Source organism: Asparagus officinalis, chromosome 8 (assembly GCF_001876935.1).
Source record: "Asparagus officinalis chromosome 8, Aspof.V1, whole genome shotgun sequence".
NCBI lineage: Eukaryota > Viridiplantae > Streptophyta > Magnoliopsida > Asparagales > Asparagaceae > Asparagus > Asparagus officinalis.
The window spans coordinates 78,687,806-78,710,387 of NC_033801.1; the positions used below are offsets into that span (position 1 = coordinate 78,687,806).

The following is a 22,582-nucleotide window of genomic DNA, read 5'->3' on the forward strand; positions in this document are numbered from 1 at the left end:
ATATATATATATATATAATTGTTGCATATCATTTTTATAGAAATGATACCTAAAAAATCTTCATACGGTCAAGCTCATTTCGATAGAAATCTAATTGCCTAGTCGGGGTCTCGTCATAACATTTTTGTACATTCCATTTGTGTGTTGTTGTAAAAATTTAGTACCGCAATGATAGCTACAATTATATTTGCTATATTAAAACATATAATACCTGTATCACAGTGGAATTTGTCCATCTAATTATAGATTCACGCATAGTCTCGGCTTCAAATGAAGTCTCTCCCATGCTCATACTTGAAATAAGCTTAGACACCCTTTCAAGTTGTGATTTTTCATGAATGCCACTTTGGACATATCTCTATATAGGTACACCAAAACGGTATTACCCCACGATAATGCACCATATGAGTCCAGGTCATCGAGTAGCGGTAACCACTTAGCATATTCACAACATTTCAATTTAGAACAATAAGACATTTCAATGAAATACAGTTTCAAATTATAAGAACACATACCTCGCATGCACTTTATCTTTAGTCGAATCTGGGAATAATATAGAACCGATCATGTGTATAATGTACGCACGTGCATGTTGATCAATCAATATTTATGGTGCGTCAATAGGCAACGGTACTGAGAATGTCTCTCTCAACCACTTCAATTTAATATATCCTCGTGGCATTGGCTCGGGAGCTACACCTAACATACTCTCACACACGTCAGGATAATAAGCTCTATCACTGCCGGTAAGGCACATGCCATCTATGCAGAGACCGAGTATCATAGTTACATCTTGTAGAGTAATGGTAGACTCTCCCATTTGAAAGTGAAAAGTATTCGTTTCCGGTCTCCATCTATATATCAAAGCGGTGAGGAGTGGTCAATCAAGCTTCATCCATCGCAGCTTTGCACATGTCAAAAAGCCAACTCGTCCTACAGCTGCTATGATACGTTCATCCTCTAGCCGCCAACGGCTATGGCCGAGGCTATGATCAACCATAGTGATATCCGGGCCTCTCTGTAGAGCAAATGAGAGTATAAGAATGCAATATTATAAGAATGCAAATATTGTAATGATAACTTTATGCAATTATTAGAAACTTAATTACCTCTGTAAAGGATATAATATGTGAACGGTGTTGAGACTGGTCATATAAAACCTCACCACTAACCGACCCAGGTTGCATGGTGTAGATACATGCACATACAATTATACACATATCAATAACCAACCATTTACTAGCTACATTTTATTCATTAAAATATATTAAAATTTGAACATGTTAATTATTACCAATTAGTTGCTATCTATTGGATCTAGCTGGACAACGAGGTCGAGTATGTCCCGGTTGTTTGCAAAAACTACATTTTTATGCTTGACAACTCCTTCTCACCCTTGATCCATGATTCCCCTAATTCGCATATATCACAGTCGGCCTGCTTGTCTCTTGTATTGAGGTGGATTAGACGTGGTCCATTATATTCAGGCCAATACCGACTATCATCGGGTAGATAAAAACTCTCACTATATGTCTTTTGATAGTGAACTGTTGAATACCAAGGCGAGCAATACCGATTATATAGAATTCTAGCACCTTCCGGCTGATTGGAAGAAGCCGCAAGCACATGTGCACAGGGTATTTTTTGGAGTTGTGGTATGTTACATGTGCAAGTGCAATCAACATCAAATAGTTTGACAGTGTAGATACCGTCACAATCCTGTACCTACCATTCGTTGTCGTTGAATACAATAATTTGACATGATCTTGCTGCCTTAATTCTTCTATGCAAAATGACCTTATTTTTTGGTGTGTAACGTGTTGTCCAGTCTACACCATCATCATGCCTTTTGTTGAAGTATGCGTTTAGTCTATAGAACGTTCTTGTAACCAAAGATTGTATTGGCATAGCTCGTACTCCTTTAAGAATGCCGTTAAAGCTCTTGGAGCAATTAGTTGTCATTATGCAAAACCGCACACCATCATCCTTACATAATGCCCATCGATGCTCGAATTGAGGATTCAAGTTATTTTCAATCCAATTATGTGCACCTAATGACAAAGACTTGATTTTCTCTCTGCAATGTTCATACACTAACGTGTCGGTTGCACACCCGGCTTGCCACAAAAAATTTTGAAAATTAATCTCACCGTGTTTTTTCTTGAAATTATCTCTTATATGCCTTAAACAATATCGATGGTGATGTGGTATACTAAAACCCTCATGTAACGCCCTTATAATTCCTTTCATCCTATCCGAGATAAAAGTAATTATTCGTGGTGCATAGACACTTAGAATCCACTTGTATATAAGTTCAAAAAACCACTTCCAACTAGACGTATCATCCACCTCCACGACTACAAATACTAGAGGAAATAACCCGTCATTTGCATCTATACCGGTTGCCACAAGAAGCACGCCTTTGTACTTTTCATATAAATGTGTACCATCAATGCTCAATAGCGGACGACAAAAAGTGAAGCCCTTAATAGCAGGACCAAATGCCCAAAGCACTCGAGTGAACCTCTCCATACCCGGTGCAATCTCTTCAGATAATATTTTGTATTCAGTACCCAGATTATTTCGCTTGATAGCTTCAAGATACTGTAGAAGTAATTCATATGATTTTTTTCCAATCTCCAAAATTTTTAGACAACGCTTTCCTCTTTGCATCATATACCTTATATTTAGATATCTTAATCCCCCACATGTCATATACCCTCTGAAATATCTGACCCGCATTCAGATCAAGTTCAACTCTAACTTCAGACATAATTAGGTTACATATATAAGAAGAAGATGCAGAATAATCATCGACATCCACCGATGGGTTGTAACATGTATGAAGTCCGCAATATCTAGATATTACAAATTGCCCATTTGATGATTTTCTCATGGCGGCATTTAGCAACCAAGGACATTTTCTATTTCTCCCATCTTGCTCATTTGCATTCTCTACTTCAATCTTCTCGTTAAAGTAACATTTCACATTATAGTTTGTTGCATTAGTTTTTACCGGCTTGAATATGACCCGATTCTTGATGGACCATTCTCGGATTGCAAAGATCAGTGCCTCATTGCTCTCGAATAGATCCCCTTTTTAAAAGTGAAGTCCTCATGCCGTTGAAAATTTGGACCAACATCAACAAATCCAGCTTGAGAAGTATTTATCCAATCTTCATTATGAAACTCGTCGGGCAACGGATCTTTAGCTTTCACATAATCATTGTTAACATTAAATTGCTCCTTCCAACGGGTGTCATCATTGATTCCAGCTGCCACATGCATGCTATCAATTTGCACGCCATCTTCTTCAATATGATCTGAATCATCATTTGCTTCATCTTCTACAATTGCTTCGACTGGTGGGTAACACGTAACATGACCCGAAGCGTCGTTAAATATATTAGTTGATATCCCACCGATAGAATGCCCACTTAAATGTTGTGGTTGAAACCATGGCTCTTGATTTGGAGATGACATAAAACCACTCGACTCATTGTCTAAGTCAAGCATCCGAGAAAACTCTCATTAAGGTCGTGAAAGTTGGGCAAATTCCTGAATCGGATACTTATGAATAAACAACTCAACTGACACTTGCTTCTCGACTAAATATTTCATATCATTCAATTCCTCATCGTCGGTAATCTCCATGGTAATAGTTCTACTCTCATTTATCGGACAGTTGAAGAACACCTTAATTGCATATTCTTCTTTCTTAATTTTAGTAATTCTGTGTATTTCCTTCATCATTCCATCATAATTACATAACTTAGATAGCATAGACATTTTTCTAGAACCTCCATCATACATAGGCATATTATTCACTCCGACGCCGAGACTCCAATTGAAGAAACAAATAATGGGTATAGAATTCGTCATTGAAACTGAAAATCAACAGTCCATCATATGCAAATAATCTATTATAACTAAAAATATTATTCATCATATGTAAATAAATTTAATACCCTAACCAATCCTAAATTATGGTTAAACCCTAATCATTATTCATCTAATGTAAATAATTACACAAAATAAAAAACTAATCCTACCCAATTCATATCCATCGTCAAAATTAATAACAAAATTTAAAAAAATAAACTTTGATCAGAGCTTGACGGATGTGGTCGGCGGAAGTGACGCTCTGGAGCTTGGTCGACGGGGGCCGTAGGGGTCCTCTTCTTCTCATCACCGTCAACAGTAGGCATTAATGGCGACAATGGCGGGAGAAAAGGGCGGGCTACACTCAGTCTTCACAAACCCCCAATTTGGTCCCCATCTTCAATTACTCTCTCCTTCTCTCTCTCCTCCATTAATTTCTCCTCTCTTCTTGAGAAATCTCTCTCCTCCATTAATATTTCTCTTCATAGAAGACATTAATCCTACATCAGATCAGTGGTTGAGATCTCATGTTCGTTTCTTGCAGTACAAGAAGACATTTAAAGGTAACTATAAAGTGATTGAGATCCCATCCTTATATCTTGATTTGTTGAAATGTCTAAATTTTTAAATGAGAAAACCTTTATCATGTTGAGACTACTATTTTCTCATGAGAAAACCCTAATTCTGTTGATTACATCATTTGTAGTGAGAGTTTGGAAAGTGCTATACTTTCTTTAAAAAGTGCTATGAAAAGCTAAGCAATGTACCCGTTCTATATTTTCTTTATTTGATTCACAAAATAAAAATCATTTGTTCCTCATTTCTATAGAATGTAGAAAAATCTGGTCTTTGAATATTTAGGAATGAATATTGAATTATATTGTATAGAAACATAGAGAATTGCATATTGAATGCCGATGTTGAATTATATCGTATACAATAAGAAAATGCATGTTAGACTTGTGTTTGTTTGGTAATATTTGATTGTTAGTTAGTTCCCCACTTATTTTATTTTTTATGAATTTCAGTAATGGAAGAAGAGCTATATTGTGCAATTATGGACTTTAGAGGAAACAATCATTTGATTCCAATGAATATCAAGGGGACTTTCAGTAATTTAGTGGCCGAGGTGCAAAGTAGAATTGCTTTTTTTTCAAGCCCAGTGAAGCTGACTTATGAAGTCCCATATACAGAAGAATTGTTTGTACGTGTCCATGATGACGTCGATTTGTCAACAATGTTCGATGTACATCTAAGTTGCAAGAAGAAGATAGTTAAGATGCATGTTGACATAGATCGAGATACATTATTTGGTCTAGAGGAAAACACCATTCACATAAGGTAAGAACTTATTGTATATTGTGAGGTCCATATTTCACAAAATTAATCCATGTTTATTTAATTTCTCTGTAGTTCAAAGAAAAATTATGACGATATAATATGTCGGCAATTAGCTGTAGTACTAGATAAGAATTTTCATTAATGTTTCTAATTGCTAGTCTTATAAGGTAACTGCTTTATGTTTGCAGGAATCCTACCATATCTCTTTCGGAACAACATGCATCCTCGACGCATAATCTATCCAATTCAGAAAATGCATTATGTGAAGTTGAGAGATCTAGTATTCAGATTCCTATTTCATAGTATCATGCCATTAGAAGTGTCGGACAAGAATTTAATGATGTTGAACATCTAAGGCAAAGTCTTGGAAATGGACAAGAATTTAATGATGTTGAACATCTAAGGCAAAGTCTTGGAAATTACTCAATTGCTCTCGGTTTTAACTTTGCTTATTTGAAAAATGAACCTAGAAGATTGATAGTAAAATGCAAAGGTGCTGACTGTGAATGGATGGTCCATTGTAACCGTCGTACAGACTGCAAACGGTTTTACGTGAAGAAAATTAGTCGTGCACATAGTTGTCTCGGAGGAGGCATAGGAGAGAAGGGACATCCACGGGCATCTCGTAAGTGGGTTGCAAATATTATGAAATCCATACTAAAAGAACAACCCACCTACCGCGTAATTGATCTTAAAAAGAAGCTTCTGAGAGAGTTTGGCGTTGATATCCCCTATAGAAGAGCTTGGTGTGGGAAAGAGCTTGCTCAACAGGAGTTATATGGGTATGCAAAACATTCATATGAACAACTTAGATGGTACAAGGATAAAGTTATGGAAACTAACCCAGGATCAATCGTCCATCTAGAACACGAAGATGGCAGATTTACTAGATTTTTTATCTCATATTATGCTTGTTGGAAGGGTTTTGTCGAGGGATGTAGACCAATTTTATTCTTGGATGGCACCCATCTTTTTGATAGGTACAAGGGAACTCTACTTGCTGCTACTGCTTTGAATGGAGATGGAGGAATGTTTCCTGTCGCTCTTTGTATTTGTGGAACCGAGAATGAGAGCAATTGGGAGTGGTTCCTTGAATGCATTCGTGACGTATTGTACAATTCAGATGATCCATATACTCCGAATGATGAGCTGGTTATAATCTCTGATCGAGACAAAGGACTTCAAAATTCCGTCAAGAATTGCTTCCCTTGTTCATATCACAGTTATTGCATCCGCCATTTAATGGCCAATTATAAGAACAACTTGTCAAAGAAAAGGTTACCAGCACCACTTAGGGATGATTGTGTTCAAATTATGAAGAGAGCTGCCTATGCCTACACAATGCATGCTTATCATAATGAATGCAACGAGCTCCAGAATAAGTCATCTATTGCTTTCATTGAAATGCTGAATATGAGCCCACAGAACTGGGCTAATTGTTATTTTCCTGGAAAGAGGTCACCATTTTTACATATTTTTGGTCTTTGTGATTGAACTCTCTGATATGTGTGTTTGAACATGTATAACATTTGAATAATCCTATAGCTATAACATGGTTGCAGGTATGGGTGGTTAACCTCAAATCTAGCTGAGTCCTTCAACGCATGGATTAAGGAAGCCCGATTTTTACCGATAGCGCAGTTGGTTGATCACATCCGGGTGAAGATGATGAAAATGAGCTACGATAGACGTGAGGAATCCAACAAATGGACTACACCACTTGTTCCTAGTGTAGAGGAGCATCTTGTCCTGATCAACGAGGGTGCACGTTGTCTTCATGTTAATCCTTCTACGTCAATTCTGTATGAAGTATATGATTCCCCCATCTGTTAGAGTGAATTTGGAGTACCGCACGTGTACTTGTCGCCAATGGCAAGTTCTTGGACTACCTTGCAAGCATGCGGCCGCCGTAATCAGGCACAAAGATCAGCTATTGTATCCATATATTTCTGACTATTTCAGCACGGAGGTGTACCGCAAGTGTTACTCCTTTCCCATATATCCAATTCCTGATGATGAGAAGCCAATTATAACGGATGAGAATATGGAGATTAGACCTCCATTAACCTCGATTCGTAGAGGAAGGCCAAAAACAAAGCGGATCCCTTCTGGACTAAATCCTTCTAGAATGTTGAAGTGTAGCCGATGTAAGGAGTTCGGTCACAATCGACGAACATGTAACCAACCAATAGCTGATTGAAATATCATGCTTTTGAATATTTTCAAATCAGTTTGATTGTGATCTTCATGGACCTATTATAGGTTGATTACGTTTTGGTGGTGAAGATCAAAAAACAAACTATTTTGATTATTGTAAATTTTGTGTAACTACTTCAGTTATTATGGGTTGATTATGTTTTGGTGGTGAAGATCAAAAAACAAACTATTTTGATTATTGTAACTTTTGTGTAATTACTTCAGTAGTTTTAATGTTATTTCAGTTAGTTTTATTGTTATATCTATTTGTGTTGTGGTGTAACTACTTTAATTAGCTTGTGTATCCGAAATCGAGTGTTCTGTCGCGGAGAAAAAAACTAAAAAAACCGAAATCGAGTGTTCTGTCGCGGAGAAAAAAATCCGAAATCGAGTATTCTGAGCTCCGAGTCGTCGCGAACCATTTCAGTTTTTTCCCCCGCGGCGAGAACACTCGGCGACCGACGCGTCGTCGTAATAGGCCAATCATCCGCCGCGTCGGCCGATCCTCGCCCAATTTCGAAGCTTCAGGCAAAGTATAGCACCTTATTGCAAAGTATAGCACCTTATGGCCAAAGTATAGCACCTTATGGCCAAGTATAGCACCTTATGGCCAAAGTATAGCACCTTGTTGCAAAGTATAGCACCTTATGGCCAAAGTATAGCACCTTACGCTCTCTGGAAATTCTGAGCTCCGAGTCGTCGCGACCATTTCAGTTTTTTTCCACGCGACGAGAACACTCGGCGACCGACGCGTCGTCGTAATAGGCCGATCATCCGCCGCGTCGGGTCCTCCTTATTGCATAGTATAGCACCTTATGGCCAAAGTATAGCACCTTATTGCAAAGTATAGCACCTTATGGCCAAAGTATAGCACCTTATGGCCAAAGTATAGCACCTTACGCTCTCTGGAATTCTGAGCTCCAAGTCGTCGCGACCATTTTAGTTTTTTTCCGCGCGACGAGAACACTCGGCGACCGACGCGTCATCGTAATAGGCCGATCATCCGCCGCGTCGGCCGGTCCTCGCCCAATTTCGAAGCTTCAGGCAAAGTATAGCACCTTATTGTAAAGTATAGCACCTTATGGCCAAAGTATAGCACCTTATTGCAAAGTATAGCAGCACCTTATTGCAAAGTATAGCACCTTATGGCCAAAGTATAGCACCGTATGGCCAAAGTATAGCACCTTACGCTCTCTGGAAATTCTGAGCTCCGAGTCGTCGCGACCATTTCAGTTTTTTTCCGCGCGACGAGAACACTCGGCGACCGACGCGTCGTCGTAATAGGCCGATCATCCGCCGCGTCGGCCAGTCCTCGACCAATTTCGAAGTTTCAGTCAAAGTATAGCACCTTATTACAAAGTATAGCACCTTATGGCCAAAATATAGCACCTTATTGCAAAGTATAGCACCTTATGGCAAAAGTATATTGCAAAGTATAGCACCTTATGGCAAAAGTATAGCACCTTATGGCCAAAGTATAGCACCTTACGCGACGACTCGGAGCTCAGAATTTCCAAAGAGCGTAAGGTGCTATACTTTGGCCATAAGGTGCTATACTTTGGCCATAAGGTGCTATACTTTTCAATAATGTGCTATACTTTGGCCATAAGGTGCTATACTTTGCAATAAGGTGCTATAATTTGCCTGAAGCTTCGAAATTGGGTGAGGACCGGCCGACGCGGCGGATGATCGTCCTATTACGACGACACGTCGGTCGCCGAGTGTTCTCACCGCGGGGAAAAAACTGAAATGGTTCTGGAAGACTCGGAGCTCAGAATTTCCAGAGAGCGTAAGGTGCTATACTTTGGCCATAAGGTGCTATACTTTGGCCATAAGGTGCTATACTTTGCAATAAGGTGCTATACTTTGGCCATAAGGTGCTATACTTTGCAATAAGGTGCTATACTTTGCCGGAAGCTTCGAAATTGGGCGAGGACCGGCCGACGCGGCGGATGATCGTCCTATTACGACGACGCGTCGGTCGCCGAGTGTTCTCATCGCGCGAAAAAAAACTGAAATGGTCGCGACGACTCGGAGCTCAGAATTTCCAGAGAGCGTAAGGTGCTATACTTTGGCCATAAGGTGCTATACTTTGCAATAAGGTGCTATACTTTGATTGAAGCTTCGAAATTGGTCGAGGACCGGCCGACGTGGCGGATGATCGGCCTATTACGACGACGCGTCGGTCGCCGAGTGTTCTCGCCGCAGGAAAAAAAACTAAAATGGTTCGCGACGACTCGGAACTTAGAATTTCTAGAGAGCGTAAGGTGCTATACTTTGGCCATAAGGTGCTATACTTTGGCCATAAGGTGCTATACTTTGCAAAAGCTTCGAAATTGGTCGAGGACCCGACGCGGCGGATGATCGGCCTATTACGACGACGCGTCGGTCGCCGAGTGTTCTCGTCGCGCGGAAAAAAACTGAAATGGTCGCGACGACATGGAGCTCAGAATTTCCAGAGAGCGTAAGGTGCTATACTTTGCAAATAAGGTGCTATACTTTGGCCATAAGGTGCTATACTTTGCAACAAGGTGCTATACTTTGGCCATAAGGTGCTATACTTTGCAATAAGGTGCTATACTTTGCCTGAAGCTTCGAAATTGGGCGAGGACCGGCCGACGCGGCGGATGATCGGCCTATTACGACGACGCGTCGGTCGCCGAGTGTTCTCGTCGCGCGGAAAAAAACTGAAATGGTCGCGACGACTCGGAGCTCAGAATTTCCAGAGAGCGTAAGGTGCTATACTTTGGCCATAAGATGCTATACTTTGGCCATAAGGTGCTATACTTTGCAATAAGGTGCTATACTTTGCAATAAGGTGCTATACTTTGACTGAAGCTTCGAAATTGGTCGAGGACAGGCCGACGCGGCGGATGATCGGCCTATTACGACGACGCGTCGGTCGCTGAGTGTTCTCGCCGCGGGGAAAAAAACTGAAATGGTTCTGGACGACTCGGAGCTCAGAATTTCCAGAGAGCGTAAGGTGCTATACTTTGGGCATAAGGTGCTATACTCTGGCCATAAGGTGCTATACTTTGCAATAAGGTGCTATATTTTGGCCATAAGGTGCTATACTTTGCAATAAGGTGCTATACTTTGCCTGAAGCTTCGAAATTGGGCGAGGACCGGCCGACGCGGCGGATGATCGGCCTATTACGACGACACGTCGGTCGCCGAGTGTTCTCGTCGCACGGAAAAAAACTGAAATGGTCACGACGACTCGGAGCTCAGAATTTCCAGAGAGTGTAAGGTGCTATACTTTGGCCATACGGTGCTATACTTTGACCATAAGGTGCTATACTTTGCAATAAGGTGCTATACTTTGGCCATAAGGTGCTATACTTTGCAGTAAGGTGCTATACTTTGCCTGAAGCTTCAAAATTGGGCGAGGACCGGACGCGGCGGATGATCGGCCTATTACGACGACGCGTCGGTCGCCGAGTGTTCTCGTCGCGCGGAAAAAAACTGAAATGGTCGCGACGACTCGGAGCTCAGAATTTCCAGAGAGCGTAAGGTGCTATACTTTGGTCATAAGGTGCTATACCCAGAGAGCGTAAGGTGCTATACTTTGGTCATAAGGTGCTATACTTTGGCCATAAGGTGCTATACTTTGAAATAAGGTGTTATACTTTGGCCATAATGTGCTATACTTTGGCCATAAGGTGCTATACTTTGCAATAAGGTGCTATACTTTGGCCATACGGTGCTATACTTTGCAATAAGGTGCTATACTTTGACTGAAGCTTCGAAATTGGTCGAGGACCGGCCGACGTGGCGGATGATCGGCCTATTACGACGACGCGTCGGTCGCCGAGTGTTCTCGTCGCGCGGAAAAAAACTGAAATGGTCGCGATGACTCGGAGCTCAGAATTTCCAGAGAGCGTAAGGTGCTATACTTTGGCCATAAGGTGCTATACTTTGACCATAAGGTGCTATACTTTTCAATAAGGTGCTATACTTTGGCCATAAGGTGCTATACTTTTCAATAAGGTTCTATACTTTGCCTGAAGCTTCGAAATTGGGCGAGGACCGGCCGACGCGGCGGATGATCGGCCTATTACGACAACGCGTCGGTCGTCGAGTGTTCTCGTCGCGCGGAAAAAAACTGAAATGGTCGTGACGACTCGGAGCTCAGAATTTTCAGAGAGCGTAAGGTGCTATACTTTGGCCATAAGGTGCTATACTTTGGCCATTAGGTGCTATACTTTTCAATAAGGTACTATACTTTGGCCATAAGGTGCTATACTTTTCAATAAGGTGCTATACTTTGCCTAAAGCTTCGAAATTGGGCGAGGACCGGCCGACGCGGCGGATGATCGGCCTATTACGACGACGCGTCGGTCGCCGAGTGTTCTCATCGCGCGGAAAAAAACTGAAATGGTCGCAACGACTCGGAGCTCAGAATTTCCAGAGAGCGTAAGGTGCTATACTTTGGCCATAAGGTGCTATACTTTTCAACAAGGTGCTATACTTTGGCCATAAGGTGCTATACTTTGCAATAAGGTGCTATACTTTGCCTGAAGCTTCGAAATTGGGCGAGGACCGGCCGACGCGGCGGATGATCGGCCTATTACGACGACGCGTCGGTCGCCGAGTGTTCTCGTCGCGCGGAAAAAAACTGAAATGGTCGCGACGACTCGGAGCTCAGAATTTCCAGAGAGCGTAAGGTGCTATACTTTGGCCATAAGGTGCTATACTTTGCAATAAGGTGCTATACTTTGACTGAAGCTTCGAAATTTGTCGAGGACCGGCCGACGCGGCGGATGATCGGCCTATTACGACGACGCGTCGGTCGCCGAGTGTTCTCGCCGCGGGGAAAAAAACTGTATTATCCGCTAATATTAAATTCTCCCCCTTAAATGCTAATTTATAATGAAAAGCTATGAAAAACGTAACCTATCTTCTTATTTATAATGCTAATAAGTTGTTGTAAATTAACAAAATAGCTTGAATGAATGGCATATTTGGAAAAATTAACAAAATAGCCTGAAAGAATAGCATACTTGAGAACACCAGGCTGAAAACAGTGAACTATGAACACATGACAGATACTGAGTATAAAGAGAGAAATAAGCTAAAAATTTATCACACCAAGACTATACCAAGCATCTCGAGGAATGATCATCTAACCCAGCACCAAAATCACCAACTTCTTGGCAAAGCAACCAGCTAAAAAGGCCTTATTGCAACCAACAAGAAGACATAACATCCTAACTAGGCATGCATGAACCCCTTGCTGAATCGAATTCTGATTTCTAGCTGTCAGGCGATCGAGAAGCTGGTTAAAATTAGATGAGGATGCAACAAAGGAAAAGCAGGAAAGGGCGCACGAAGAACATCAATACTGGCATCAATTTTACGAACGAGCAGTAACCAACTAAAAAGTAAAAACTAGTTGAAACGAGCAGTAACCAATCAACACCGCACGAATTTGACAAAAACACAGATCTAAGCTCCTGTACAACTTCAACATTCACAGAACTTTGACAATAATAACACAATTATAGCATAAAACAACATATACACAATTCCACTACAAAAATCAACTCCCTATGCTCCTGCACAGATCTAAGCTACACAATCAACACAAAATCAATTTGCCAAGTATACAATTAACACAAAATGAACGCAAAATGAATCTGCCAAGTACAAATCTCTAAGCTCATGTTCAACTTCAACATTCAGAACATCCAGGACATTTATATTGAGAGTCTTCATCCTGAGTAAATGCATCTTCTAACAGATTTTCTGCTTCCTCCGAGATAAAGGCAATAGCGATCTTTGCTCGCAGAAGTTCACAATCATCCTGTTGAATGAATGGTGGTGTGTCGTTGATGATGGAATATATGTATCCCATCATGAAAATGCCGCAGTCTAAGCTCCTGCACAAACAAATGCCGCAATCAATGATTACATGATAAAATGATAATATGTTAGGAAAATGAATCACATTAATACATTTTAAGTTATAGTCATACCCATCCTGTTGAGCAACCTGTCGGGTTTCTATACTATACTCATCCACATTTTTTATTTTCCATTCATCCTTTATGCAAGCTAAGAAATTGTTCATGAACATCTTGGCATCATTAAGATATTTAATGTATGTGAGTGAGGAATAGTGATAAAATTTTTTCTCAGCCTTAATCAATTCCAATAAATGCCAATGACTACTGCTAAGAATAGGAAAAATTATCTTCTCGCTATCTTCAAAGCGTGCACGTGGAAGCTGTCGACCCTTGAGTAGTCTTGCCCAATGGCCGGGATTATCTTCTAGTAACGATCTCTGTTAAAACATGACCATAACATTTAACAAAAAATAATATAAATGATAGTAAATTTTCCTAATACTCACAGCAAAGAATGATCCTGTGATGTGTATGTGTTTTGAATATGCTTCTGTTTCAATCTTCATCTTAAATCTCTCTATCATACCATCGACTAACTGAAAATTATTCATAATAGAATGATCACAACTAAAATATGGAAATACGCACAAAACTATTAAAGATTGGGAACTTACACTATCGGAAATTGCGCTTCCAATAAGAAGATGATACACATCTAACCGGGTAACAGATTGCCAAACATACTCATCTCTATGACAAATGAAACAAACACAAGTTAGTAGATGTAATATGAAAGGAAGCGCAACATAAAATGAAAGTTATGAAAATCGCATGTGTGGTTCAAAATTACACCTGTTCATTCTCTTCTTGCAAAACTCATCAAGGAGTTTCCTCTCACTTTCAGTTAACTGTCCCTTTGCCGGGTAATCGCAATTCTTTGGAATAAAATCAGTCTTGCTATTGACATTCCTTCTCTTCTGCGGCGTTTGCAATTGGGAAACATCAATCACTTCATTCTTTTCATCACACCCCGGCGTTTGCAATTGTGAAACATTAATTATCTCCTTCTTCTCATGACGGCCTCGGCCGCGCAACTGTGTGTAAGGTGAACGTCTTGCACGTGCGGGTTGACGTTTCCTATCTCTAACGACCCGTTTAATTGATGGGGTCCTAGCTTTGATGTCCCTTGCTGACGTCCTTGAAAAAGATATAGGCAAGAAGTCTTCATCTTCAATGAGCTCTTCTGCAATCATCTCTGGTTGCTTTCCCTTACGCTTGGAATTAGATCGACCACTGGATTTCTCACTCCTTTCAACATCTTCACCCATCTCTTCATTACTCTGTACTCCTCGTTCCCCTGTATTACCCTTGTCATCCTCAACGACATTCCCCCCGACATTAGTATTGTCGTCATCCCCATCATCCCCATCATCGCCACCATCATCCTCATCATCCCCATCATCACCACCATCCTCCTCATCATCCCCATCGCTTTCTTCTTCCCCTTCAGTTTCATTTTCAGCTTCATTACCACAATTACCGCCACTAATCAATTTTTTCTCCAACTCAATAAGCTCCTCATACTCCTCTCTATTTTTGGCAAGCAGGTCACGTACTTGATGTAATGTCATCGCCTACAAATACAACACAATGAATGGGTTAGCATTCGAAAAAGATATAATAGATTGATAGCAATAACACAACAATAGAGAAATGAAGTGTACATACCGGTTGATGACGTGATGCACTAGGAATGGTTGATATGGTGAGTTGACTAGTGTAATTCCTAATACACTTTGGGTTTTCAATTATCCTCATCATCCCTTTTCGCCGTAATGATCGAGACTTCCTCTCAATAAAAATGGGGTGTAAGGAATCCTCTTTTATTTCACACTTGAGCTCCCCCACTAGTTCATAAAACCAAACCTACAAAAAAAAACAAATTAATTTAGTTACAACTAGTAGAACATATGCAAATAAAATTATATAATGATCCTTAAAACTCACCACCAAGACTGAAGCAAACCCTCCCATGTATCCGGCTCGTGACCTCTCTCCTACTGCTCTCTTTGTGATGGACAATTTTGCCCTCGTCATCTCCTTATGCAGTAGATCATACACGGCACCAGCCCAATTGTAAGAACGAAGAGCAAGTAAATTGTTCGCATATCTAAATACCCACAATGGACATGAGTTAGAGGGCTGCGGGCATAATACAAATCCAATAATAAAGGCAACAAGCAATTTCACACAAGCTATGTGGTTGGAGACTGCCAACTCCACGATCAAATCGGCCATCCTCTTGCGTGTGGCCCACACTTTCTTTTTATCTTTATTTTCATCCTTCTTGTCGACTTTCCTCTTCTTCCTCTTACCGGCCTTCTTCTCCTCCTCCTTCTCTGTTTGGGTCTTCTTACCATACACATGCTCGGTGTATATAGTATTAGGCGCTCGACCATCCATTACAACCTTATTTCCAGTCTTCGGCAATCCGGTTATTTCATGCACATGTACAAAACTGAACACGATATCCTTTCCCCCAATCCTGAATGAGCTATGCTCTGGATTAAATGCATGAAGCAAGCAATCAACTGAAACTTGTTCATTAGGAATAGCCGGTAGATTAATGAAGTGGAAAAAAGGGGTTTGACGGAGGGCTTCATAATGATTGTTATGTAGCAAAGGCCTTAACCGATTGTTCACCAAGTCACGAAATACGCCGATATTTGAAGGCAATCTTAACTCTGCTTTATTTTTCCTACAAAAAGAATACATCAATCAAAACGAATGGCCCTTATAAATGTAAAAATTAAGAGATCGTAAAGCAAAGTGATAAAGCATTAAGAACTTAAAACATTTGACTACACACTGAACCTGCTAATAATACAGAGAGAATAATACTTTTAGTACATAAATAATCATGAAGCAAATATAATGTCTATGATCTTTTTACACGGGCTGTGATAAGGAACCATTAATAGAAACCATGGGACATATATCAAAAATCCAATAGGCCAGACAAGAAGCACCAGAAAATCCATCCTTCAACTGAGAAGATACTTGACCTTTCACACGATATAAGCCTCACACTGATGATCCGCATGTGGGTGCAACTGTTAATACTAGTTATTACTGTTGGAAAATTACTTTTGAAGAGTTGAGCTACAACAAGGTAAATAAAGGAACCAATTAGTAGCCACAATTGTTCAGCAATAAGCTTCACATGAGCAGATTATGAGCAAAAGATAACAACGAAATCATTTTTGTTTGCACCCAACAAATGTCCAAGCCAATAATAACTTGCAAATACAAAGCATTATAAGGTATGCACATAACAGAAGTTGAAAATCAAGTCCACATTAAAGTAAACAATATGAAAGAAAATATATGTTCTTTACATTTGAAAACAAACACAGTATTGTTCCAAGCGAAAAACTTAAAATCTCTACACTTGCTCATCGTCAGGAGTCCGACTCAGAAAATTCTCAAGCTTCCCTATTGAATACATGCAAGTGATTAAACTATTTCGGAGTTCCTCTGATGTTTGCCGCGAAGAAGGAGAAGAAAGTCTGAGAAAAATGGTAGCACGAATGTGTCTAACTCTATTGTCCACATTTCCATAGTGTTCCGAATAAAGATACCTTTTACGTTGAGTTGCTTTTATCTTCAAGACGTTAATTACATCATCTAAGATTAAAATTTTGATGACCCCATACTAGAACTATCATACCATCGACTAACTGAAAATTATTCATAATAGAATGATCACAACTAAAATATGGAAATACGCACAAAACTATTAAAGATTGGGAACTTACACTATCGGAAATTGCGCTTCCAATAAGAAGATGATACACATCTAACCGGGTAACAGATTGCCAAACATACTCATCTCTATGACAAATGAAACAAACACAAGTTAGTAGATGTAATATGAAAGGAAGCGCAACATAAAATGAAAGTTATGAAAATCGCATGTGTGGTTCAAAATTACACCTGTTCATTCTCTTCTTGCAAAACTCATCAAGGAGTTTCCTCTCACTTTCAGTTAACTATCCCTTTGCCGGGTAATCGCAATTCTTTGGAATAAAATCAGTCGCGCTATTGACATTCCTTCTCTTCTGCGGCGTTTGCAATTAGGAAACATCAATCACTTCATTCTTTTTATCACACCCCGGCGTTTGCAATTGTGAAACATTAATTATCTCCTTCTTCTCATGACGGCCTCGGCCGCACAACTGTGTGTAAGGTGAACGTCTTGCACGTGCGGGTTGACGTTTCCTATCTCTAACGACCCGTTTAATTGATGGGGTCCTAGCTTTAATGTCCCTTGCTGACGTCCTTGAAAAAGATATAGGCAAGAAGTCTTCATCTTCAATGAGCTCTTCTGCAATCATCTCTGGTTGCTTTCCCTTACGCTTGGAATTAGATCGACCACTGGATTTCTCACTCCTTTCAACATCTTCACCCATCTCTTCATTACTCTGTACTCCTCGTTCCCCTGTATTACCCTTGTCATCCTCAACGACATTCCCCCCGACATTAGTATTGTCGTCATCCCCATCATCCCCATCATCGCCACCATCATCCTCATCATCCCCATCACCATCATCCCCATCATCCCCATCATCGCCACCATCATCCTCATCATCCCCATCATCACCACCATCCTCCTCATCATCCCCATCGCTTTCTTCTTCCCCTTCAGTTTCATTTTTAGCTTCATTACCACAATTACCGCCACTAATCAATTTTTTCTCCAACTCAATAAGCTCCTCATACTCCTCTCTATTTTTGGCAAGCAGATCACGTACTTGATGTAATGTCATCGCCTACAAATACAACACAATGAATGGGTTAGCATTCGAAAAAGATATAATAGATTGATAGCAATAACACAACAATAGAGAAATGAAGTGTACATACCGGTTGATGACGTGATGCACTAGGAATGGTTGATATGGTGGGTTGACTAGTGTAATTCCTAATACACTTTGGGTTTTCAATTATCCTCATCATCCCTTTTCGCCGTAATGATCGAGACTTCCTCTCAATAAAAATGGGGTGTAAGGAATCCTCTTTTATTTCACACTTGAGCTCCCCCACTAGTTCATAAAACCAAACCTACAAAAAAAAAACAAATTAATTTAGTTACAACTAGTAGAACATATGCAAATAAAATTATATAATGATCCTTAAAAAAACAAATTAATTTAGTTACAACTAGTAGAACATATGCAAATAAAATTATATAATGATCCTTAAACTCACCACCAAGACTGAAGCAAACCCTCCCATGTATCCGGCTCGTGACCTCTTTCCTACTGCTCTCTTTGTGATGGACAATTTTGCCTTCGTCATCTCCTTATGCAGTAGATCATACACGGCACCAGCCCAATTGTAAGAACAAAGAGCAAGTAAATTGTTCGCATATCTAAATGCTCACAATGGACATGAGTTAGAGGGCTGCGGGCATAATACAAATCCAATAATAAAGGCAACAAGCAATTTCACACATGCTATGTGGTTGGAGACTGCCAACTCCACGATCAAATCGGCCATCCTCTTGCGTGTGGCCCACACTTTCTTTTTATCTTTATTTTCATCCTTCTTGTCGACTTTCCTCTTCTTCCTCTTACCGGCCTTCTTCTCCTCCTCCTTCTCTGTTTGGGTCTTCTTACCATACACATGCTCGGTGTATATAGTATTAGGCGCTCGACCATCCATTACAACCTTATTTCCAGTCTTCGGCAATCCGGTTATTTCATGCACATGTACAAAACTGAACACGATATCCTTTCCCCCAATCCTGAATGAGCTATGCTCTGGATTAAATGCATGAAGCAAGCAATCAACTGAAACTTGTTCATTAGGAATAGCCGGTAGATTAATGAAGTGGAAAAAAGGGGTTTGACGGAGGGCTTCATAATGATTATTATTTAGCAAAGGCCTTAGACGATTATTCACCAAATCACGAAATACGCCAATATTTGAAGGTAATCTTAACTCTGCAACATTTTTCCTACAAAAAGAACAAAAAGAATACATCAATCAAAACGAATGGCCCTTATAAATGTAAAAATTAAGAGATCGTAAAGCAAAGTGATAAAGCATTAAGAACTTAAAACATTTGACTACACACTGAACCTGCTAATAATACAGAGAGAATAATACTTTTAGTACATAAATAATCATGAAGCAAATATAATGTCTATGATCTTTTTACACGGGCTGTGATAAGGAACCATTAATAGAAACCATGGGACATATATCAAAAATCCAATAGGCCAGACAAGAAGCACCAGAAAATCCATCCTTCAACTGAGAAGATACTTGACCTTTCACACGATATAAGCCTCACACTGATGATCCGCATGTGGGTGCAACTGTTAATACTAGTTATTACTGTTGGAAAATTACTTTTGAAGAGTTGAGCTACAACAAGGTAAATAAAGGAACCAATTAGTAGCCACAATTGTTCAGCAATAAGCTTCACATGAGCAGATTATGAGCAAAAGATAACAACGAAATCATTTTTGTTTGCACCCAACAAATGTCCAAGCCAATAATAACTTGCAAATACAAAGCATTATAAGGTATGCACATAACAGAAGTTGAAAATCAAGTCCACATTAAAGTAAACAATATGAAAGAAAATATATGTTCTTTACATTTGAAAACAAACACAGTATTGTTCCAAGCGAAAAACTTAAAATCTCTACACTTGCTCATCGTCAGGAGTCCGACTCAGAAAATTCTCAAGCTTCCCTATTGAATACATGCAAGTGATTAAACTATTTCGGAGTTCCTCTGATGTTTGCCGCGAAGAAGGAGAAGAAAGTCTGAGAAAAATGGTAGCACGAATGTGTCTAACTCTATTGTCCACATTTCCATAGTGTTCCGAATAAAGATACCTTTTACGTTGAGTTGCTTTTATCTTCAAGACGTTAATTACATCATCTAAGATTAAAATTTTGATGACCCCATACTAGAACTCTCGTAAAACTGTGTAGCGTAAACGACTTTTTAAAAAAATGAACTTTTTACAGCCACAAACAAAAGGACAAAGCTGATGTATACAAACAATAATATAGACAAATCAGTGAAATTGGTATTATAGGGTATATTTAGCATGGTCAGAGACTTAACTGGAAATAAGTCAAAACATGGACAATAAGCATCTTTATACAGCTAAATTTGATAATGAAGGAGTTGCTCATGTAAACTTTTATCAATATATTCAACTCTTCACATGCTAATATCTATTGTTTAATTCCTCTATTACCAACTTATTATCTACTGTTTCATTGATGTAGGATAAAAAACAACTATTGTCGCAGAACACTAGTTATGTTGGAGTTTTCTCCTGATGCTCTTATTTATCATTCGTATGTATCAGACGTATCTAGGGATCTAGGGATCCAAATCTTCATATTCAATTTCATTTACAAGTAAAAAATAAGAAATAATTAAAATTTAGGAAATAACAATAATTTCAGATAAATTATAATTTACTTACTTAGTAGCCTTAGACGTCGATTGGGAAGAACCCCTCGATCTCCTTCTGCTTGACATCTTCGACAACCTATTGACAAATATTTCAAAAAGTACAATATAATTATGAATATCCCAGCGATAGGTTGGAATTCCTTTATAAATAATGATTTCAACACCAAGCTATCATAGGTGTTAAACCTTAGATGTTTGAGAGATTACAGTGATATAAGTACATTCTTATCTTTCGGGCCCTTTCAACAATTTATACGTGCAAGTTGCATGTGATCAAAACTACAACAAGGGGCTTAATTTCAAAAGAAAGTGTTTTTCTTTTGGAACTTTAATTAGGTTAGCCAAACAATGGATAAATTGTTAGTACTCACCGATGTAAATAAGAGTGAAGATACTAAACGAACTTTCAATGTGCGCAACAATACAGTCCCACGATGACCTAAATTATACCAAACATCAACATAATTAGGTCAAGAGATCATCCATTTCCATAAATTAATTTTAAAAAAGAGCTTAATCACAACTGCAGGAAACCCTTTCTTTTGATCTCTCCCAACTCCAATATCTCTCGCTACAGACAAAACCCGATTAATCCAAGCCCTAACTCTCTTCGTCGCCTTCTCTACAACCTCATTCGAAATATGAAAACACTCAGTGATATGAGGAACTTGTGATGAAATTCGATGATCTAGGGGCTTAATTTCAAGTATTAGAGAGGAAAAGGGGAAGATTAGTGTGTTACCCGCTTTCAGACCCGTGCAGCCGCCGTCCGTCGTCGCTCCAAATGTCCTCCGCTTTCAGACCCGTGTAGCCGCCGTACGTCGTCGCTCACCGTCGAACCAACTCCCTTCGCCGCCGCCGGTGTTCCTCAACCAAAGATCTCGTCGAAACCCTAGTCTCTCCTGGATTCTTTGAGAAAGTGAAACGGAAGAGAAACGAAACAGAGAGAGGAGATGAGTTAAATTTGGGAATTTGGGAATTAAGGGTAGTTTATGAATTTTTAATTTATTGGGTAAATACAGTACAAAAAATGGGTGTATTATACATGTTGGGTTTAAAAATAAGTGAGATGAGATACAGTGGATCTATTGGTGTTTGTAAAAGTGAGTGGGTTTTTAAATAATTGGGGGTAAAACTTTGGGTTAGAAGAGCTTTTTCCCTTTTTTTTATTTAAAATTTGTCCTTTATTTTTTTACTCCTTGTTTGGGGGTGGCAGCCTCGATTATTAATATAAGGGAAAATTGCTTGGAGGAAGCAAAATAAGTTGGGCCAAGCATCCCCACCCCCAGCCCAACAACCATAACCCATTAGCCCTAAAATTAAAAAATATATGCAAGCAACCCCCAAACCCACTCCCCAAGAAAATCACTTCCCAAATTACCCTTCTTCCCAATTAAAACTCAATCCATTTCCTCCCCTCCTCTCCTGCTCCCTCCTCATTCGCACTCTCCTCCTCCACGACGCCCTCCTCGGCTCAGTCCGCCTCCTCCCCTCCCCTCCCCTCCTCCATCGCATCCTCTGCTCCTCCCCTTCCCCCCTCTTCCCCTCCTCCTCCCTCCTCCGTCGCATCCTCTCCTCCTCCCCCTTCCCCCTCCTCCTCGACCCCCTCCTCGGCTCCGTCCGCCCCCTTCCCCTCCTCCCTGAACCCCTCCTCAGCTCCGTCCGCCCCTCCCCTCCCCTCCTTCTCTCTCCTCATCCGTATCCTCTCCTCCTCCCCCTTCCCCCTCCTCCCCGACCCCTCCTCTACATCAAGAATTTCGCAGACCAAGGAAAATCCATGTTTCTGGAGCTTCTTTATATGGTTG

General features: G+C 40.0%; 1 protein-coding gene across 2 annotated transcripts; it reads right to left on the reverse strand.

The window, feature by feature from the left end:
• Positions 12,899–21,278, reverse strand: LOC109851247. 2 transcript variants are annotated; one of them, XR_002249732.1, is made up of 8 exons: positions 21,149–21,278; positions 20,788–20,853; positions 15,276–16,026; positions 14,997–15,194; positions 14,121–14,902; positions 13,943–14,018; positions 13,398–13,864; positions 13,225–13,301 (listed from the first exon to the last, which is right to left on the reverse strand). XR_002249732.1 is itself a non-coding variant. In XM_020421288.1 (7 exons), exons 2-7 carry the CDS (start codon positions 20,841–20,843, stop codon positions 13,221–13,223), a joined length of 1,944 nt encoding a protein of 647 aa, XP_020276877.1. In that variant the 5' UTR covers positions 20,844–20,853; positions 21,149–21,278; the 3' UTR covers positions 12,899–13,220. The 2 variants fall into 2 exon arrangements, 1 of the variants encoding a protein (XP_020276877.1); XM_020421288.1 differs by lacking the exon at positions 13,398–13,864 and having other exon boundaries at positions 12,899–13,301.